Source organism: Cheilinus undulatus, linkage group 11 (assembly GCF_018320785.1).
Source record: "Cheilinus undulatus linkage group 11, ASM1832078v1, whole genome shotgun sequence".
NCBI lineage: Eukaryota > Metazoa > Chordata > Actinopteri > Labriformes > Labridae > Cheilinus > Cheilinus undulatus.
In genome coordinates, this window is record NC_054875.1 from 37,770,561 (window position 1) to 37,791,969 (window position 21,409).

Genomic DNA, 21,409 nt, shown 5'->3' on the forward strand with positions numbered 1-21,409 from the left:
GTTTAAATTAAAGGGGTTTACATTTTGAAAAAGACTCAATTGTACTACAGCAATAAATACATGAAATTCATGTTTGTTGCTTTGATAAGAATGGGTATTATTAAGGTTGAAAACAAAACATGGTTATCACAGCTTAACTTTACAACTGACCAAGATTTTCTTGACCCCACTGGGCCCCCAGGCTGGGCCCCAGAGAGCTCTTCCCTGGTTCTTTGGTCTGTTTTGGCTGATTATTGTGTCAGTGAGAACCGTTTCAAACTAGACACATGAGAATTTTCTTTTTTCGTTTGTCATTAAAAACACCCAAACTTCGTATTAGTCATTTGGTTTCCAGCTGTCCAATTTAGGTTCTCTGAATTGACATTTAGAACTCCACCCAGCCATGTCTTTACATAAACATGGGTAAAAAGACATTGCGACCATGGCTCCATTACGCTTTCGAGCAAAAATATCACAGCTTTAACTAGATAGTTTGCAATTAAAGTAAATGAATCTTTTTAGACAGTAAAAAGGACTTTTTTTAGCTAGTTAATACAACGGATGTCACTATTTTCAAATCTCACTAATGAAGATACTGCCGATAAACTCTCGCCTATTGAGCAGCTGTCTCGTCCATGATTCAAGGCACTCTGGGAAATCTGCTGTAGCACTCAACTTTGGTTGTATATCTCCACTTAAGGTGTCATGTAGCTCCAGCACTTCATTTTTCAACTAACTGGTAGGGGCTAGGGGTGAAATGAGACTGAGCTTTTGCTGTCTTTATGTAAGATAAGATACGATATTCCTTTATTAGTCCCACAAGGGGAAATTCCAAACTAATGACAAAATGACAAAACATGGAGTAGACCAAGGGAAATAGCCAAAAAGCTGGCTGATTAATTTCAATTATGTGGCATGTGACACATTTGTACTCACTTTTTGAACATCATTTCATTATCTATCAGCTTTTTTTTACTTATTTCATCGAAAGTGAATGCAGAATAAGAGTCGAAATAGCAAGCTTCTAGTTGTGAAATTATTCTCCTTTCCTCTGCTTCAGCGTTGGTATCAGATCTTACCACCAGCTGAGTTTGAAAAGACCCCCTAATGATATTTACACTGCGCCTCAGAGCTTTTCTTGTCTTTTATAGTTGCAGCAATCAGCTTCACTTTGCCCTTTAAATGATGAATTCTCAAAAGGATAAGCAGCATGCCGAATGCTCTCCCAGTTTCCTCTTTTTAAGAATCACAGCTGTGACATAACACCGCTCTGCTCCTGGAAACCAGACTTGGAGAGATTACAGTGAACAATGGATTTTAATAGTATTAAAAGATTTAGATTACAACAGCTTTTTGTTTTTGTTAGATCTGCCTGTTCTGACCTGCCAGGATTTAGGGATTTCCCATAAAATCATACTGTAAGTCAAGATAACAGCAAGGCATCTGTCCAAGAAACTACAAACCAAGCCCCAGCTCGTATTGTGTAGCAGAGGACCAAGGCTTTAGCTTTCATGTGTCAGACTAAACAATCGAGCCAGTCTTTTCATATGATTCACTCCACGCAGATTTCAATTAAAGATGGCGCCATGATCGTTACAGATCATAAACTGATTTGGGGGCAGGTAGATCTAAATGTTCTGGCTGGTATATTTTGTTGTTGTTTGTCTGTTTGTTTTTGACTGTAGAAAGGTCTACAACCTTTTTTGGCTGTTAAAAACATTAATGCATGTCTTTTAATGTATTGTAGTCACATATTACATTTTCATGTATGGCTGCTAGTCGTTTATCAGAAACTTTGATAACTGTGCTGTTTCTTGTCTTGGCAAGGGCACTTGAATATATCGCTGGTATCAGGCCTAAACCTTGTAACTCCAGATTTACCACTTGTCAGGTAATCCCTGTAATTTTCAAATAATCTAAAACTAAATGGTCACAGTCATCTTCTTTTTTAAATTTTTTATTGCTTTCGTTTTGGTTCTGTTATGTTACGTAATGTTATATAACATTATGTTAAGTAAAGTTATGTTATGTACTGTTATGTAGGGTCATGTTTTGTAAAGTAACATGATGTGATGTTACGTTACATGATGTTACGTTACGTGGTGTTACGTGATGTTATGTTTCATTATGTTTCAGGATGTTATGTTTCGTTACGTTACATTATGTTGTTACGTTATGTTATGCAACGTTACATTATGTTATTGTAGCAGAGTCTGTGCTTCAGGGTTCTTTTCAGCACACCAGACACACGCATGGCCTCAGATAGATGCAATGGTCCTTTAATTCCCCTCTCACACACAACATAATAACACACTAAATAAACATTTCAAGCTGACTTGCCCGGTGTTCAACGTCGTCAGGTTGTTTCCAATATTCAAAGTCCAACACAAAATCTTCCTCTAGTAAATTGTATTCTGTCCATTGTATTATTGTATGTTATACCATTGTCTTGGTGAATACTTGGTTCTGATTGGCTTTGAAAATTCCATTGTTGTCAATTAACTTCTGATAAAGGGAGTACAGCGCTGCCAGCTTAAGGAGCCTGCGGACCAGCATCAACCGTCACTTAAGTGACATAAATGAAATGACAGACTCCAGGTTTAAGACCAGTAACGTAAGATGGTCTTACCTTCTATCACCAAAGTACGTCTTGTTTCCAGGCTCACCTTAACTCTGAGAGGTGAGAGTTGCGAAAAACTCACTTCCCTCCTGTTCTAACTGCTATAAACTATTGTCAGAAGATTCAAATAACATAAACAAAAGAAATGAAGCCATTATTTCTTTGTAGAGCCAAAGGAAATGCTTCTGATTATGGGATTGGAATGGCTATTCCAGTTATTAGTCAAGCCCTCAGGCGTTGCTAGGGGACAGAAATGGTCGTTTTAGTAAAACTTTCTAGTTTGATCGCAAAACGTATGAAATTATAAATTAGTAGTTTTATTAATTATTTTCGTTGGCAAGTGACCATGTTTTAAGCGGGTTAATGCCCTTGAGGTGTCCAATTATCAGGGATTAATGGACGTTGCGAAGGCAACTGTCCTCCGTGTCATCCATTAATCCCTGGTAATTGGACACCTCAAGGGCATTAACCCTTACTTATGTTACATTATAATACATTATGTGATGTTATGTGACATTATTTAATATTGTGTTATATTACGTTACGTTACCTTATGACACAACACAACATGACATGATACCTTACAGTGTGATAGGATACAACACCATATGTAAAGATACAATACATGATACAATACGATGGGATAACAATATGATGCAATGAGATGTGATACAATCCGATGCCATACGATATGCTGTGATATGATAACTTATGTTACGTAACATTATGTTAGGCTATGTTGCATTATATTATGCTACAAAATAACACCACACAACATGACACAACTATATGGTACTTTACGATTTGATAAGATAGGATATATGATACGATGCATCACAACGCAGAATGAAACAATGTGTTACAATTAGGGCTGTCAAAGTTAACGCGCTAATATCGCGTTAACTCAAATTACTTTTAACGCCGCTAAATTTTTTTGTCGCACGATTAACGCATGCGCGTTCTGTATGACCCTCGACCCATTCCGTAGTTTGCCAGACCAGGAAGTGGCGCTATCGTGATGCGGTACAAGCGAGCAGAAATGGATAAAGGAGAGAGACTTTTGAATGACAGGTTCAGCTTTCAGATCATGTCAGATAAGACTGAAGTTATTTTCTCCTACTGTCGACATGAACGGAGTTACAGGAAGTTCGTAGAGGCTTATATAGCGCGCACCACTCGCTAGCCATGCACACCGCTAATGCAGAGAGCAGCCCCCCTCGCCATGCTGGATCTGTTTACAATGGAGACACTCAAGACAGCTCTGCAGGGATGGACTCGCTATCTGGCATACCGAGCATTTCCCGGTGTGCCGACGCACTTTTGGGCCAGTATGATTTATTCATTTATTTAGGTTATTATATCTGCCATGAACCGGCACCACAGCTGCGCTATTGACTGTTGACTGGTCCAATCACGTCTCCTAACCCTAACCCTCCCATCCTCACTCAGCTCCTGCTTGAAAGTGAAAGTATTCGGAGAAAAACGAAACTTACTAAAACGATCGACTGGAACTGTGAATAAACGCCAAATTTAAATAACAGTCAATCAACATGCTGCAAAACGTTCAAAGACTCTGCAGTCCCTATAGGAGATTGTCTGATGCATGGTGAATGTACAGCTGCATCATGAGGAGGAGGAGGAGACAGAGCAGCAGAAGCTGGTGTGTGACAGGAGAGCAGAGGTAAGTGAATTAGTTCTGTATAGTATCATAATATAAGCTGAAAGCATTATTAGACAGTGGGTCTCCTTTATGTAGGAGGAAAAAATGGTTTTGGATTAAATCTGTAGCTCTTCTATGATCTGAAGAATGAAGAGATGGTTAAGTACTCTTACTACACCTTAAAAGTTCTCCACTGAGACTTCTTTTACTTTGTGTGTTCATGAGTTTTGAAAAGAGGCTTCACATGTGTGTTTATCGAGATCATTCCAGTAAATCTACTGGACTGATGACAGTCATTTCTTACTGTCAGCATTTATTTTACATTTGGACTACATTTTTTAGTTTGAAAGTAAAAATATGACAAATAATAGCAGACATTTTTTTTAAGTAATTACTTGCTTTTTCTCTTGAGCAAAGCAGATGTGTCCACCTTACTCACATCAGAACAGTGAAACACCATTAGATGTGTCTGTGCCTTACTGCTGAGCTCTCAGCAGAGACTTGACTTCTTTATGTCCATGTGTGATGATGAGATCTGTTGTTCTGTGTTCAGCTGCTGAGAACAGAGGAGTTAACTTCTAGAAGTCTAAAGTTTGATTCTACATAGTGGTATTATTCAGTAAAGTTACATTAAGATCAGTATCTCCATCTGTTGTGGCTTGAGTTTACCGTGTTATGCTCTCGGCATATTTTTGCAGCGTTCAGTATCTTTGAGCTCAGACTAGAGAATTTTCTGGACTTTATCTGTTGTTGTTTTGGGTTGTTGACATGAACAAACATTTGCATAAAGAAAGCATTTTTGTCCACTTGTGTTGATAAGGGTATTTAAATCTTGAGAAATAGTCCTGTAAGGTACATTTAGAATAGACAAAAAAAGTGTGATTAATTTGCGATTAATCACGAGTTAACTATGGAATTTGTGAGATTAATCGCGATTAAAATTTTTAATCTATTGACAGCCCTAGTTACAATACAATGTGATAAGATGTGATATCATACCATACAACACCAAATGACGAAATGCGATGTGATACAACACATCATGACATGACAGGACACGATATGATACAGTACTTTACAATTCATTATGATATGATACAATACCCTGTAATGCGATACATTATGCTATGATATGGTACGTTATTTCACGTTATTTTACAATACAACATGACATGACACAATTTGATTTATGTTTACGATACAATACAACATGATATGAAATGATATGAAATGCTACGATAAGATGTAATACAATGTGATACAATACCATTCAATATGAAATATGATACAATGTGATGGGATACAAAACAATATGATCCAACACGATATGATGCGATGTGATGCAGTGCCATGTAAAACTATACATGACCATTTCATGTATTATACAATGCGATGTGAAGCTATGCAGTACAATACATTACAATACCCACCAAACCATACAGACTTCAAAAACCCCAATAGAACAGAGCTAAATAATGTGGGATTAATGTTATGATGAAAATAACTCTTAAAAAAGTCAGATAAACATTAAAAATATTATCTTTATTATTGCAACAAGGAATATGATCGTTGAAAGCAATGATCATAGCAATGATCTTTTTTTTTTCAGGTAAAAGTTAGTTTTGCTGAAAGACAGGTCTGTGGTAGTTTTTGGTATCTTGGTGATGACTCAATTACAACTAAGAATGTCCTCTTTTATATTAACTAACTCAGGCTAAATTGCAATTTGCACAGACTCTGTATGTGTTATTGTAATACTGAGATGGTGTGTGTGTGTGTGTGTGTGTGTGTGTGTGTGTGTTGGGGGGAGCTGTGTGTAAGTGACTGAATGGGTGGCTACAATGGGGAAATGCCAGTATTCTAAGGGTAATAGCTTGCAGCACTATATTGAAAAAAAAGAACTATGAACTAGTTCATTTTTGGAACTGGGAATTTGAATTATGAACTATGAACTGAACTAGTTCATTTTAAAATCTGTGAACTGAACTTTGAACTAGTTCATGTAGAAAATAAACTTTCCCAACACTGTAAACAACAATCCATGTGTAAACAAAAAAACCACACACCAACTTACAAATAGCAAACAGCATGATGCACATTACTCACACTGCACAAGATCCACATGAAGCACGTGGTAAAGAAAGAAAAACACAAACAACATCGTGACACAGTTGCACAACTCATGCAAACTAGAAAAACATGAACCACCCTCCCTGGTACTTTACAGCTATTTCAGGTCAAGCAAGTCCCTGAAAGATATGTCAGAGGATATCTGCCATTATAAGAATTACTTTAACGTCTACCTTTGATTTTTGAGCTCCATGAGCGCACCAATCACACAAATACTACAGTAATTATTAATTATGTATCACAATGAACTGCTATAGTACAATGCAAAAGTAAAAGTAGTTTTGGAGAAGAAATACTTTGTGTTTTTTAGAGATGCATATGGTGGCCCTGATGGTAAACTGCAAAAATATTTCAGTCAATGGGGGAAAGAAATCAGTGTTTACTTAAATGCAATAACCTTAAAATACAATGTCTTTTGTTTTGTAAGATATTCCAAAAAATGAATATTTTAGACCTCTTTGAAAGATTCAATGTGTTTTTCATGTAGTGAAATATTTTCATGTTACAGGATTTTTTTTTCTTTGCCTATAGTAACATAATGTTTTATCTGTAGTGAAGCGTTCAGTAATTGACTTTCAGTGCCACCATACTTTTAGCACTTTGGCTCTCTGACAGTAACCTAAGAAAACAACAATATTATTGAGAGGTTTTTCAGAAAAGCTTATCTTTGTTCTATAAAGTGCACAGAGATTTATGTATGTTGTTTTAACTCCATTGAAGTTGGTTTATTTTTCTTTTCTTTATCTACAAAGCTCAGTCCTGCATGTGGTCAGTGAGGTGGGGAATTTCCAGCTGAGTTTCTGCCATGACCTTAGGGCAAAGATCTAACAAATACTCTAGAGAACAGTGTGAAAAAGCTTTAGAAATGGATGTTTTTGTTTCAGTTTGAATTATGAACATGATGGTATTGAAAGTCATTTAAGTTAAAATGAGAGAGTGCGTTGTTATATCATTTGATTCATCATCTGCACCCGGTTAAATGCTGATGAGTCACCAAACTTCTCAAGACATGGCTTACTGATACAGAGTCATGAGCTTGGCCATAGGCCAGAGGGCTGCAGGAAAGTTCAAAAGTTTCCCTCCTTGCACTAATTGACTGCTATCAAATGCTTAACGCCTAAAGTTAGGGAACAGAAAGTGAAAGTTAGTGCTTTAAGGCTTTTTTGTGTCAAAAAAGTGCTTCCTTTAAAGGGGTTATTCATATATGAGGCAGCTGTAGTTAGAGTAGTTGCTCTGTTTCTTTTCCCAACACAAGCTCATAGTGTTCGCTTCCTGCTAAAAGTGAAATAATGTTTCCTATGTGATGTTGTGCTGTGCAGTATGATAAGATTCAATGTGATAAGATTGATTCAATGTGAGTTGTAGTATATATTGGAAACTGTTTTTAGTTTGGTGTGATTTGATGTGAAGCTCAAGTGTTGCACTGATTTTTCTGTATTTAAGATAGTACTAATAGGAGTTTTCAAACTTTTAGCCCACAACCCCCAAAATAAAGAGGCCAAAGACTTGAGACCCCCACTGCACCCGAAAATGGTTGAACACAGCCGTGCACGTTCAAGAACACTCGTGTTCAGACATAAGAGGGGATAAAAGGGAAAGCTTTTTGGGGTCCAGTAAAACTGGGGGGCCATAGAGTCAGCAAAATCATGGGCCATTTTAAAGTCTAGCTCTGATATCATTCCTTTTATCCTTTTTTGAAATTTATCTGTGCTGTAGTTTATCACCATCTTAATAAATGTAAACCCCTTTTCTTAAAAATAAATTTAAAATGGCTAAAATGGGTTAAAAATGTAAAAAAAATTGTCAGAAAAGGTGGTGAAATGGGATTTCAAAAGTGGAGGAATTAGTTAAAAGTGGCAAAATTAGACAAAAGTGGCAAAACATAGGCAAAAGCTGGCTAAACTGGGCAAAACAGGCAGAAAAGATGATAACATTTGCAATACTGGCTTAAAAGTGATAGAAATGTGTGGAAAAGGTTGTGAAATTGAATTAAAAATTGGCAGAAATAGGCTAACAGAGGTAAAGTGGTTAAACTGCAAAAACTGGCATAACAAATTGTGAAATGTGGTTAAAATAGGCATAAAAGCGGTAAAAAGGGGTTAATAGTGGCAATAATGGGTCAACAGAGATGGCAATATGTGGAGAGTGGCAAGAATTGTTTTAGAAGTGGCAAATACAGGCAGGAAAGTGGTGACAAAATAGGGCTTAAATGTGTGGAAATGTGATTAAAATGTGGCAGAATAGGATTAAAATGTGGCAAAAATTGGTGTAAATTGGCATGAAAAGGTAAAAAAGGCAAAAAAGTGTGCAATTGTGGCAAAATAATGAAAAGTGGCTAAACTCGATGGGAAAAGCAGTTAAAAAGTGGCACACATAAATACTTTCAACATTAGAACCTAATAGTAGTTTGACACACTTCTCAGCTAAATGAAGTAACTGTTAGCCAGGATGCTAGCACCAATGCTACTGATAAAAAACGTGCATACTACTGATAGATCACAAATGGGGAAGTTTCATTCTCTGGGTTTGTCAGGGGCCCAGCAAAATCTGTGCGCAGACGTACTTTTTACAGATACTTTTTAAACATTACTTTGGTTTTGCGCGTGCGTGTGTTTGTGCGTTTGTCTGTTTGGGTTTTGGGTGTAGGTGGGTGGTTACAGCCTTACGGGGCTTATAATGTACCATACTATTGTACCAAATAACTTTTATTTATATTTGTACAAGGATGTTGTTGATCACTGTTTTTGTGTATGTCTGGATGTCATACCCCACTGTTCTAAAAAAAAAAGGTAAAAAGTTGAAAAAAAAACATTACTTTGATTTCAGCATAAATCTCTATAGATAGGGATGTTTTTATTTTACATTTTACTAATTTTATGCATATATTTTCATAAAACCGGGCAAAATATACTCTTTGTAATCATTAAAAATCGTTTTTTAAGGCATCTGGTGACCGCGTTTCAGTGTCTTGTGCCACCCAAGAGAGTCCCGACCCCCACGTTGAGAACCCCTGTGCTACAATATGATACAAAGCAATGCGTGTGATACAACACACTACAATGCAATAAGAAACCATATGATATGATATGATAAGATGTGATAAGATACAGTGTAATGCAACGCGATGTGACGCCATGCAATGCGATGCGATATGAAACAATATAAACAACATGATGGGATGCGATATGTGATCCCTTGACTTAATGATGCAGAGTCATGAGTGTGACCAGACAGCAGGAAAGTTCAAAATTTTCCCTCTTTGTGCTAATTGGCTGCCATCACTATCAAATACCTGATGATAATGCCTAAAATTGGGAAGGGAAAGTGAAAATAAAAGTGCTTAAAGCTTCATAGTGCTAGAAAACAGCTTCCTTTGAGGGGTTATTCATTTATTACAGCTATGGTTAAAATATTTACTCTCTTTCTTTTTCCAATTAAAGGTCATAGTGTTTGCTTCCTACTAAAAGAGAAATTGTGTTTCCTGTAAGTTATGGCTTTAATTTTGGGAAGGGGAAATTTGCAGATTAATGACAAGATGCTCGGGGAAACCAGCAGTCAGTCTGTTTAGGGATCACTGAGACACTGACTCAGCTATTTTACACTGGAAATCACTTACAGCCTGCCAGTATGAATAAATATCACAAGATCTGCTTGTTGTGCAACATTTTTTAACTTATAATCACCCCTTCAATGACATTTGTATGACTTTACCTTTGACATTTTCACCCATCAACCTCAGAAAACCATGAGTCGCCTCCTTAAAGAGCATCTTACCTAAGACAGTGATGTCAGAAGTCGGTACCTCAACGTCCCACACACACGTGGCCAAGAAACACCTCCCACACTTACCATTCCCTCCAGCCTCCCCCTGAATTCAGCAATGAAACACAGTAAACCCCAGCAATATCATTAACATAGAGACCTGGGAAATACTTTGAGACTGCCTGGTAAGCAGTTATGTCTATTCTGCTGGTAAACGTCTGTGAGTGCATGTATGTAGGCTGCCAACAGCGTCAGAGTCAAACTGCAACTATGTCAGCTGAAACTTAGTCAGTCTGGGACTGAATTTTATCACTTTAGAAGCTTTTACTGAGTAGAATTCAGCTGATTGTAGATTAATGTGTACTCGTGGGCGGTCTTTGTGCGTTACTTGTTTTATCTGCCCCCACATGCATCATTGCAAGGCTCTGTGTCACTTCCTTCCGGATAAGTCTTTTATAACACATCTTGAGCATGTGGGGAAGCGTGACGTCACACTCAAGCAACGGCATCTGTGGTTAGTGGGTCAAGCAGACTGAAGAGGGGTCTACATGTTTTTGTCATGCATTTGAAAAGAAAAACAGCCTCAGCCCACTGGGAAAGTACGCACTGAAAAGTTCCACTCAGGCGTTTAAAAGTGTCAATGCAAAAGAGATGTGGCTGACACATCTGCTGTTGTGGTGGTGATTTACACCCTACAGTTTAGCTGTACTTTTGCACGCTCCTACTTCATGCCCAGTAATGTTTCTCTATGTTGAAGGTGCATGTTAAATGTATCCTTAAAGTCAGTGGTTCTCAAATGGTCAAGACTCAGGAGCCACAACCACCTCTTCAAGGAGAAACTGTGACTCAAATTTGTGAAAAAAATCAACCTTTAAAGAAATATGTTGCACTTTGGACCTAACATAGAACAAAATATGCAGGCGCATCCAAAAAAATTAGATTATGAAAAAAGTTCACTTTTTCCACAGTGATTTAATTCAAGAAGTGAAACTTCATCTTTGTTGATTACAAAAAAGACACACAGCTGGGTTATCATTTCCCCCACTTCATAACGTCAGCCTGAGTAATGTCAGCTACTCATGAGCAGCTGCACAGCTGATTCACCTTCAACCCCACTAAACATTTAAAAACCCTCATTTACAGTTATCTCAAAACTTTTCATAAATTTCACATGAATCTGGTATGAAACTTTAGTCATGAAATGTCTTACACATTGCCCTTTAAGGAGAGGATATCAGAGTATGAATAGGCCAAAGCCTGTCTTTAGTCTCAAACACAAACATTTAATACCTGTTTAAAGCTGATCTAATATAAGTGGACTTAAAGAACAAAATATAACACCATCAAGGCTGCATTTATTTAACTCTTGAGTAACAGAGAAAAAAAAGTACTAGTCTGTAGCAGTGCTAAAGGAACATTTTCAATGGTTATGGAGAGTTTAATGGAGAGTACAAAGCAGTTAAAAGCTTCAGTGTGGATTTTCTTGCTTTGATTTGTAGAATTAAAAAACTGATCTCTCGTTTACCTGGTTGTGCATTCAAGGTTTCAACCCAAGAGACCTCACTTCTAATAAAAGTCAGCATGTAGATTTGTGTCTCTTATAAGCTAAGATGTGAGAAAACAAAGCATGTATCAGCACATTTAAGGTTGTTTGACTTGTGTTCCTATAAAAAACAAAATCACAAATAGGAGACAAGAAATGTTTGAAAAATGTGAGTTTATAGAAGTGAATATTGGTTGTACTCTGCAAAATCAAAGTTTGTAATGAGAGTACAGGGTGTCCTGGATAAAACAGTTCTTTTTTGGATTTTGGATTTTTGTACTGTCTGAATCTAAGTAGAGGGGTCTGCCTGTAGACCATACACCTCTGTTGGCAACTCTCACAGACGCCGTCAGTGTAACCACGGATATACACACTCAATCTTTCAAAATAATATCTGATTAAACTTTCGTTTAAGGTTAAGGAAAGGGCTAGGATACTAAAAGTTTAACACCTGAACTTCAAAATTGATTTCAAAAGGTTTTATAAAGCTGTAAACAGTCTGCTGACTGGAATAAAGCTTGTCCTCCTCTAAAGCTAACTTAGCTTCACTTGCTATTGTAGTAACATTATTATTTAGCTAGTGTAGCTGTGTTAGCTTAGGTAAATTTGCTAAAGCCATTTTAGCTTCATTGACTTATGTAGTGTCATTTATCATGTAGCTAGTGTAGCTATGTTAGTTTTAAGTACATTTATAAAACTGTGTTGCTAAAGCTACCTAAGCTACATTGGTTTATGTAGTAACATTTATTATGTTGCTAGTGTACCAACATTAGCTTTACGTAAACTGCTTAAGGTAATTTAGCATCATTGTCTTATGTAGTAACATTTATTATGTAACTAGTGTAGCTATGTGAGCTTTAGGTACATTTCTCAAAGCTATGTTGCTAAAGCTAACAAAGTTACATTGGTTTGTTATCCCTGTCTTTTCCATTTGATGAAATGATGTAGTTACTGGCAGAAGTATCATTACATTTGCTATTTTATTTTTATTTATTTACAGCCGGGGGAACTAGGAGAAGAGTTTTTCTCCTAGGTCCCCTTTCTCCTAGCAGAAATGGCCAGTTGAGGTGGTTTGGGCATCTGATCAGGATGCCTCCTAGGCACCTACCTTTGAAGGTCTTCTGGTCCTATCCAGCTGGGAGGAGACCTTTGGTAGGAACCTGAATGCGCTGGAGGGATTATATATCCTGTCTGGCCAGCTGGGAGGAGTCGGGATTCCCTACAAGGAGCTGGAAAGTGTGGCTGGGGAAAGGGATACACGAGTTGACTTGCTTAGGTGGCTGCCACTGTGACACGGTAGGTAGGTGGAAAAGATTGAGGAATGAATGGATGGTATTAATAAACACCTGTTTTATATTTTTTAAAGGAGATGCCTTATATAGACAATGATTTAGTTGCATAATGTGATTCAGGTTATTTAATTTTATAATTTTATCGATTGCTTTTCCTTGTAAATGTCCTTATGCACATATCAATGTTATTAGGTAGGATAACTAAGGCTTTATTTTTCATTCACATTCTTGTGATTTGCACAATAATCCATCACAGCGCTCTGAGTTTATATTGAAACTGTTTAAGCAATTTAAAACAATGAATGGATTGCTGCCTAATGTGATGATACAGTCCTTTGAGATTTAATAGTTCTGCATAAGATTGTCAAATGCATTCATATACAGTGCTTAACAAATTTATTAGCCCACCCTAACCCAAACCAAAGTAAGGTTTATGCCACAGCTGCCCTAAATTAAAAGCATTGGTAATTACCAAAATCATTTTTTTATGTTTCTGCAATGGTTAATACACCAATATGTAGAAGCTCTTAACCCAAATGATATTTTTAATGCTAAAATAGAATTATTATTGTTATCCATGAATTTTCAAATTTACTGATTTACAAAAAAACTTAAAAAATTGTAAAGCAACTTATTATTTCTTGATTAATATGTCAAATGATACTTATTTACTTGTATTCCTGAACAGAAAAATGAGTTTTAGTGGTTGAATGTTGTGCTTGATTAATTTCTGACTTCACAGAGAAACCCAGTGAGCCGGCTCAAATTTGGGGGAATTCAGTTTGAAATCCCTCGTTCCTGTTCAAAATGGTAAAACGGGGAGAGCTCAGTGAAGAGTTTGCATTAAAGCACTTCATGATGCTGGATGGTCTCTGAGGCAAATATGACAGGTGGTCTAATATATTTGTTAAGCACTGTATTTTATTATCATTGTGTGTTAAACTGCTGTTTTAGAACAGATCAGTGCTGTGAGAATAAACTGTGTGATGCTGCACCTCCAAACCAATCATGTTGCATCTTTGGGCAGGACATTCTTGGAGGAATCACAGGTGTGTCCTCGCTCTGAGCTCCTCCAGAAGCCTCCCCTCTCCCTCAGATGCACTTAAAGAATTGGAAGATCCCTCACCACAGCAGTGGGGGACCAAATTCCAGGTGAGTCAAGGAGAGGATGTGAGGATGCACTAGCCAGTGAAATGACCTTCTACCACAATTTTTTTCTAGGTATACATTCATGACCACCCACTTTTTGATCCACACTCCAGACCCATCAGTTGAGAACCATGGCACAACAGCAATTACTTTAAAAAATTATATAATTAATATAAAATATGAATTTTAAATGGGTAAAAGGGATGTTATGTCTAAAAAAATGTCTCCATCTAGTGGTACTGGAAAAAAGACAATCATTTCTCAATCATGGGACATGTAATGATTAAAAAAATGAAACAGACAAGCTTTTGAACATATATATTTTTATTCATATATATAATAAATTTCTATGTACAATTTATTCTTCTTTTGTAAAGAAACAAAATTAAAGAGAAAGCTTTGATTGCAAACAGTGTTTCATACTAAAGGGAGGGAGAGACAAAATGAAAAAAGTGCTTGTAAAACTAGTGTGTCTGGGTGTCTTTCTGTGTTTTTGTGTTATTTCCCTCCTGTATCTACAGTACATTATGCAGTAAGTAGGTACAGCAGGGGTTTTGCCATTGTTTTGCAAGGGGGATTACTGTCTGAAGGCCAGGATTCCCCTTGAAGTCACTTTAATTAGAAGTATCAAATCGCAGTCATGAAGAGAAATACGCTGCGGACACTTCTACATTGTTATGAAATATTTACCAAACAACGTGAGGCTTTGGCTTTATCGCACTGACTTTTACATCGGAGAAAAGAAGACAATCGTGATGCTTTTAGCAAACTGGTTTAAGGGTATAATATGCGACATTTAGCAGATATCAAATATATCCAAACTAAATGAAGTGTTGAGAAAGAACTTTGTTAAAGAGTGAAAACTTTCTACCTCTGGGTTTTTTTGTTTTAAGCTTTGTGTTCAGGCTGATGGGGTGGGTCTGAGACACACGTGTCACTCATATGCTCACATGTTTCATTCATGTTTTTTTTTTTTTTTTCATGTGAAACCCTTCTTCTCCAATCTTTAGTTCTACCAACACTACACTCAAGTGCAGTGGTACAAATGCAGAGTTTACCATAAGAGTAAAATAACTAGAGTTTCCATACTGGAGAAAAACTTTGTTTGGTGTAAATTACTTTAAAGAAAAAAGAAACAAATCAACTTTGGGCTGCTTTAATAGATGAAAATGAGTCTTACACATGGCTGCATTCAGCTGGACTTGGAGGGGTGGGTGAAGGGGTTTTGTTTTGCTCTGATACTTTGCCTACAACAGACATTTGGGCCACCTTAAAAAGCAGGAAAAACAAGGATTCATTTTTCTTTGAGATAGTAACATTGTAACTTTAAGAGAAACCACATTCACAATTTTTGTGTTTATTCAGTTGTAAATTTACTAAAAAAAAGTATACATATATGGAGTTTAAAATGTAGTAAGCTAAAAAAAAAACAACCAACTTATTGAGTTTAAAAAGTCATAAATTTAAGAGAAAAACCTCAACATTATAAAGTTTAAAAAGAGGCAAATTTATGATAAAAAAATCTAAATTTTACAAGTTGTAAAGAATGAAATTAACAAGATGAAACTAACAATTTGTGAGTCTGAAAGATGTAGATGTACAAGGAAAAAAATTAAACTTTTGAGGGTTAAACAGTCATAAAGCTATGAGAAATAAACTCATTTCTTCATTTTAAATGTTCTTAATGTGAAAGAAAAAATTGGAATTTTCAGGTTTAAGGGGTCATACATTTAAGGGGAAAAAATTTGCTTGAAAAGTTGTTTATTTATGCAAGAGGTTTTTTTTTCAGTTTAAAAAGTAGTAAAATTACTGGGGGAAAAAAATCTAAATTTTCAAGTTAACGAAGAAGTAAATTTTCATGAAAAAACTCTAAATTTGGAATCGAAAACCTTGTACATTTATGAAAAAAAACTTGAAATTTTCAAGTTTGAGCTGTCATAATTTCACAAGAAAATTTTTTTTTTTTTTATCTTAAATTTATCCATTTTACAGAAAAAAATGGGACTTTTAGATGTGGCACACTAACAAGAAAAAACTATTTTAAATGTTAGCATTTTTTGAGATTTGAAGTTGAGACCATACCAGAAGAAATGAATCTGTTGCAGCTGAAAGACTTATAAAATATTATTGTTTAACTGCTACTGAGCAGTAAGGACAAATTTATGATTTAGCCTAGAATCATCACATTATTATCAGCATCTAGTCTTTGAAGAGACTTGTCAAAATGAGGCTATTAAAAAGAAAACAACAAACTGACCGCACCCAGGAGAGGATTCTGATCCAACCAGTGTTTGGAGTTTTGTTTGTCATAAAATCACGACTTTCTAAAGTAATAAATTCATGACTTCAAAAACTTGAAATTTCCAAGTTTATAAATGCAAAATTTTTGACTTTTAAACCCAAAACTGGGCCTTTTTCTCCAAAATTACTAGACCCTTTTTATGTCTTTATTTGTTTACAGTGGCCCTACTACCTTTGAACGTGCTAAATCCACTTCATCAAAAGTCGCATATTATACCTTCAATCTCGTGTCAACCTTTTATTTGCTAATACAGCCGTGGTGTTTTTCCACTGTTTGCAATCCTGTTTGTGAGTTTTCTTTTCAGATTGTGTTATGAACGTCAGGGTTTCATCACTGACAGGAGTAATGATACATTCGACAAAGCACAGATAGGACAGTGGAGACTCGGCCACTGATTCACAAAGGGTGATGTCTGATTGTCTGTCAGTAAGTCATCGTAGACAAAGTATGACACCATCAATGCAATATGATCACATAAATAACATCACAAAAATCATCCAGTGTACGGATTCTTCCTTTAGGACATTGGCAAGAGGGAATCCCCTTTCCCCTAATAAGGGTAATACTTTAAACAAAAAGTAATAATAACATTTCTTCTCTTTAAAGCAGTTGAGACAGTCATGCAATACGCAGCCTAGTTAGACTGTCGGCTGCCTACAGAGCTTCCCTCATGAAGTCAAAGGAATCCACAAATAGTGGACTGATCAAAGTTTTAGCAGTTGGCAGGTAAGAGCTTAAATAAGCCTTGACGGGGCAAGAGGTTTGGCGTAATGTGCTAAATTTAATCAGCACACATGAGTCTGGAGATCAACTCCAAGCTCCAGACCCAGAGAAGTGTTCCTAAGTGCGGGCTGTAGAAGTCGGTCTGGGTCTGGGGGATTGAGATCCAGGGCCCAGCCAGCTTAAAGGTCTTGCAGAAGAAAGAAAAAAAAAAGAGACAGAGTGCGGTCTCCCGAGAAATGTCTACGCGGCAGCTTTAAAGAATCACCACACCGAATAGCACTCACTTTTCACAAACTGTACACGTCACGTCAATACAAAAGAGGGATTTTCAGCCAAAGAGGACCCCTGCATGTATGTGAGATGACCACTCATGTTGTGCTTTGCTGCCTGTTTTTCTTATGAAGGAGAGGGAGAATGCAGGGAAAGGGTGGAGGGCCAGTCCGGGTCTACATTCTGAATTTTGGAGGCAAAAGACGGAGAAGAAAAAGGAGATGTTTTTCTTGTTTTTTTGTGCTCCATGAGTTTTAAAGGCACTGTCCTGTCACATGATGTCAACAAAGAACTCACAGGGATTGCCCATGGCGTGCTGAAAAGACTGCCGACTGGCGGTGAGCTCAGGAGGAACGGAGGCTAACTCTCTCCCAGGAGGGGCTCCTGGGGGTGTGCTGCTGCTGACCGAGGTCTTTGGGGCCAGACGGGCCAGACAATAAGGGGGAGGCAAGCCGGGGGGGCCGTAGGAGGAGGCGTGGCTCCGCTCGCTGTGGGCGCACGAGCCGGGGCCCGTCTGTGTGAAGGGGGCGTGGCTGTAGGTGAAGGAGGGGTGGCTGTTCTGCGAGTGAGGGTGACTCCGGTGGGACTGACTGTGGCTGAGGTTGGATCGAGCGTGACTGTGACTGGAGACGGCGTGGCTGTGATGGCTCATTTGGCTGGCGGATCTGTCGCCGCGCCTCCCTCCTCCGCGGATGTGGGGCTCTGATTCGCTGCAAGTTCTTTGACCTTTCTCCTGAGGGGAGGAGCGTTTGCCTTTGCCTGCGCTGGGGTTGGATCCGCTGCTACGGCTTCCTGTTTGGAAAAAAAATACAGAAAGATTTACTTTTATTTCACGATCAAGAATAAAAAAGAAAAATAAAGTCAGGAGCTTAGACTCCTGCTGATGGACAGTGGGTCACACATTAAACAAAATATACATCAAGCCTAATAAAGCCTCAAAAGGCTGCAACACATACAATATACAGATGAGGAAAATATCAGTCCCCTTTGGAAACTTATGTTTTTTTTTAAGTACTTCCCAGTGCATGAAATTTTAAACATGGCTTTTCCAAACATCCAATTTTTATTTTGGATTCTTGCTTAATTTTATTTAGCACACAGAAACAAAATGATTCCACTACAACCAAAAACTACAGGGGTCAAAATTATCAGCCCCCCTGATACTAATGGTCAATTGTGTCTCCTTTTTGCTGGATAACAGCTCTCAGTCATTGCCTAGTGTTTTGGCAAACACAGAAACATTTCATAAAAAAACAAAAAAGATTTGAGGTCTAATCTGGATTAAACTATGAACAGATCCATTTTTCAAGTAGTTACATGAAAGGGGGCTCACTGTGTGTTTTAGCTTAAGTTTATTTAGCTATGCTGACTACTTAGTTAGCATCAGTACATTAGCTTTTGTAGCTTAGTTAGCTTTATCAATGTAAGCTTTAGGTCTAATCCAGGATTAGAACCATTTTAGAAGTAGTTACACAACAGCACAAACTTAAACTAAAGTTAACACAGCTATCCGAGTTATGTAATACATGTCGATGCATACCCCAATGTAGCTTAGTTAGCTTTAGCAATGTCAGAGCAAAAAAGCTTGAGTTAATGTACCTATGTAGGTAACATACCTATGTAGCTTACATAGCTGCTTTGTTAGCTTAGCTTTAGCTACATTGGCTATGTACCTCTGTTATCTTTAACTAGGTTAGCTTTGGCAACTTGAGCTTTAGCAATGTGAGCTTTAGCAAACGTGGATAAAGCTAACTTAGCTACCCAGATAACATACTTGCGTAGCTGCTTTGTGAGCTTAGCTTCAGCTCAGTAGCTGTGTTGGAATGTTTTCATGGAGGATGAGCTTTTTTCCTGTTGACAGACTGTTTTCTCATTTTTATTAAATGCTTTGGAATCAGGTTTTGCAGGTCAGATATCCAATTTTTAACTTTTGCTGTCCTATCATTACCTAAACCCTTACCCTAACCCTAAACTGAAGTTTAAACCAATTTTATTTTGAAAGTTTTAGCATGTATTTCAGTCCTGAGATATATCTCCAATTGCAGCCAGACTGTGCTGAGTTGTTCTGGGGTCTTTAAATACATCTTTCACTAGTGTTTAAAATCCTACCACTGCCAGGCTTGTTCTCGACTGTGTGGCTCTCTTTGAATTTCTTAATGATCCTTCCCACTCAAGTTCTTGACACTTGGAAATGCTGTGATACTGATTTCTTCTGATCTTGCCATGATGCTTTTTATAATGACAAATCAAACCCTTACTTAAGTTTTTATGCTGTTTGTAAACTGGAAGATAACAATTGTGAAAGGGGCTACTAATTTTGACCCTTGCAGGTTTTTGTTTTTTGTGAAATAATATTGTTTCTGTCGACATAAAATAATGTTAGCATCAAAAATAAAACCAAGTCGTTTGGAAAAGTCGTGTTAAAAACTCCTTGCTCTGTTTAACAGCACTTGGGAAACACCTATAACAACATAAATTTTCACAGGGGTTCTTATAATTTTCTCCTCATCTGTAGATCAAATGAAACAACATTAAGGAAAGACTGTATGTTGTGCGATCTGATCTAAATATACTGTGGTTACTAATAACATTAATGCAGTTTGTTTAAGGTGTGACAGGATATTTTTGTGCAATCTTGCAAGAGTCAACAGTCAAGGGCAAACATGATTATCTCAAAGGTTTCTCCCCAAAGTTTCACCTAAAGCAACAAATACCATGAATCTTGTAGAACATTCAGACAAAGATTATAAATGATACACCTCAATCAGGAAGACACAACCAGCCAGCACTTCATGGATGATAAAACTACAGATTTATAACCAAAGTTTAAGTATTCATAAAGGTTTGTTCTTTAAAAGTATAAAAGTGTCTGCTTTCAGTGCTAGAAACACACTGCAGGCGTCGCACTGACAGAGGTGTACCACACTTTTCCAAAAATCATCATCCCACATCTCCCCTTCCACAATGAGCCCAACAGTACTGGGTAAAATGGTGCATGATCGCCCCCTATCAGTGAGAATGATAGCACAAGCCTCTCAGTAACCATCCTGCATCATGCACCTCCCAGCACAGAACGATCGCATGCCCAGAGGTGCAGAGAGGGAGAGTCACACACAGGATACACATGGATACATGGGATGGGCGGAAGAAAAAATACAAAAGAAAAAAATAACCTTGAAGCCACGGTATGATAGATGGAGGATTTTTTTTTAGCACAGGAGAGAGAAGAGAGGAGGAGCAGAGTAAGGATGGATGGTGAAATAGAGGGAGCGAAGAGATAGACAGAGCAGAGCAGGAGAGGGGGGGGTTAGCAGGCTTACCAGTTCCCCCAGTGTCCTGGGACTACCTCCTCCTTCAGTCTACCGTTGCCCAGCAGAAACAGAGGGAACAACAGAATTACACAAACCTCCCAGCCCAGTCTTCCTATACTACCTAATCAACCTGGCTGCTACGAGAATTAGAACCATGCTTTATATGGACATTTTTAATCCAACATAAAGTCTCCAAATAACATCGAAATTATCCTTCAAAAATGCAAACAAGCAAGCAGGCAGACCATAGACTGTAAAGAAGAAGTTAGCACATGTGCTCTGCTTTCAGCCTTTTTTTTTTAAAGCCTCATGTTTGTTAGTTTGGAAGCCAACATTTGTGTAATATATAGAGCGGCATTGTGAATCAGTTCCTTTTCTGTCCACTTTTCCTTGACCTCGATGAAAAATGTCACAGTGCAAAGGAAAGATGTGAGCAAGAGGAAAGGAAAAAAATAGGGATGAGGGACTTAGAATGCTCCTACACTAAGTCAATGTTACAAATGTGACATAGGTTTGCTGTGTAAAAACTACAATTTACTGTTGATGGACTACAAAATGTGCACCTATCGTCCAATGAATTCCCTTTGTTTAATACTGCAAATAAAACATGAAAACCTCGGCGAACATCTGACAACACCTGGCAGGTTTTATATTTCTTAATTTGAACT

The 21,409-nt window shown here is 37.5% G+C and overlaps 1 protein-coding gene across 2 annotated transcripts in view; it reads right to left on the reverse strand.

The window, feature by feature from the left end:
- Window positions 1-16,068: 16,068 nt before the first annotated feature.
- LOC121517254 (segment polarity protein dishevelled homolog DVL-1-like) overlaps window positions 16,069-21,409 on the reverse strand; it is a 65,273-nt gene continuing 59,932 nt past the window's right edge. For both annotated transcript variants that reach the window (XM_041798893.1, XM_041798892.1), the window contains one exon: window positions 16,069-18,222. In XM_041798893.1, coding sequence (XP_041654827.1) covers window positions 17,702-18,222 — 521 coding nt within the window. In that variant the 3' untranslated portion in view covers window positions 16,069-17,701. The remainder of the gene's footprint in view (window positions 18,223-21,409) is intronic.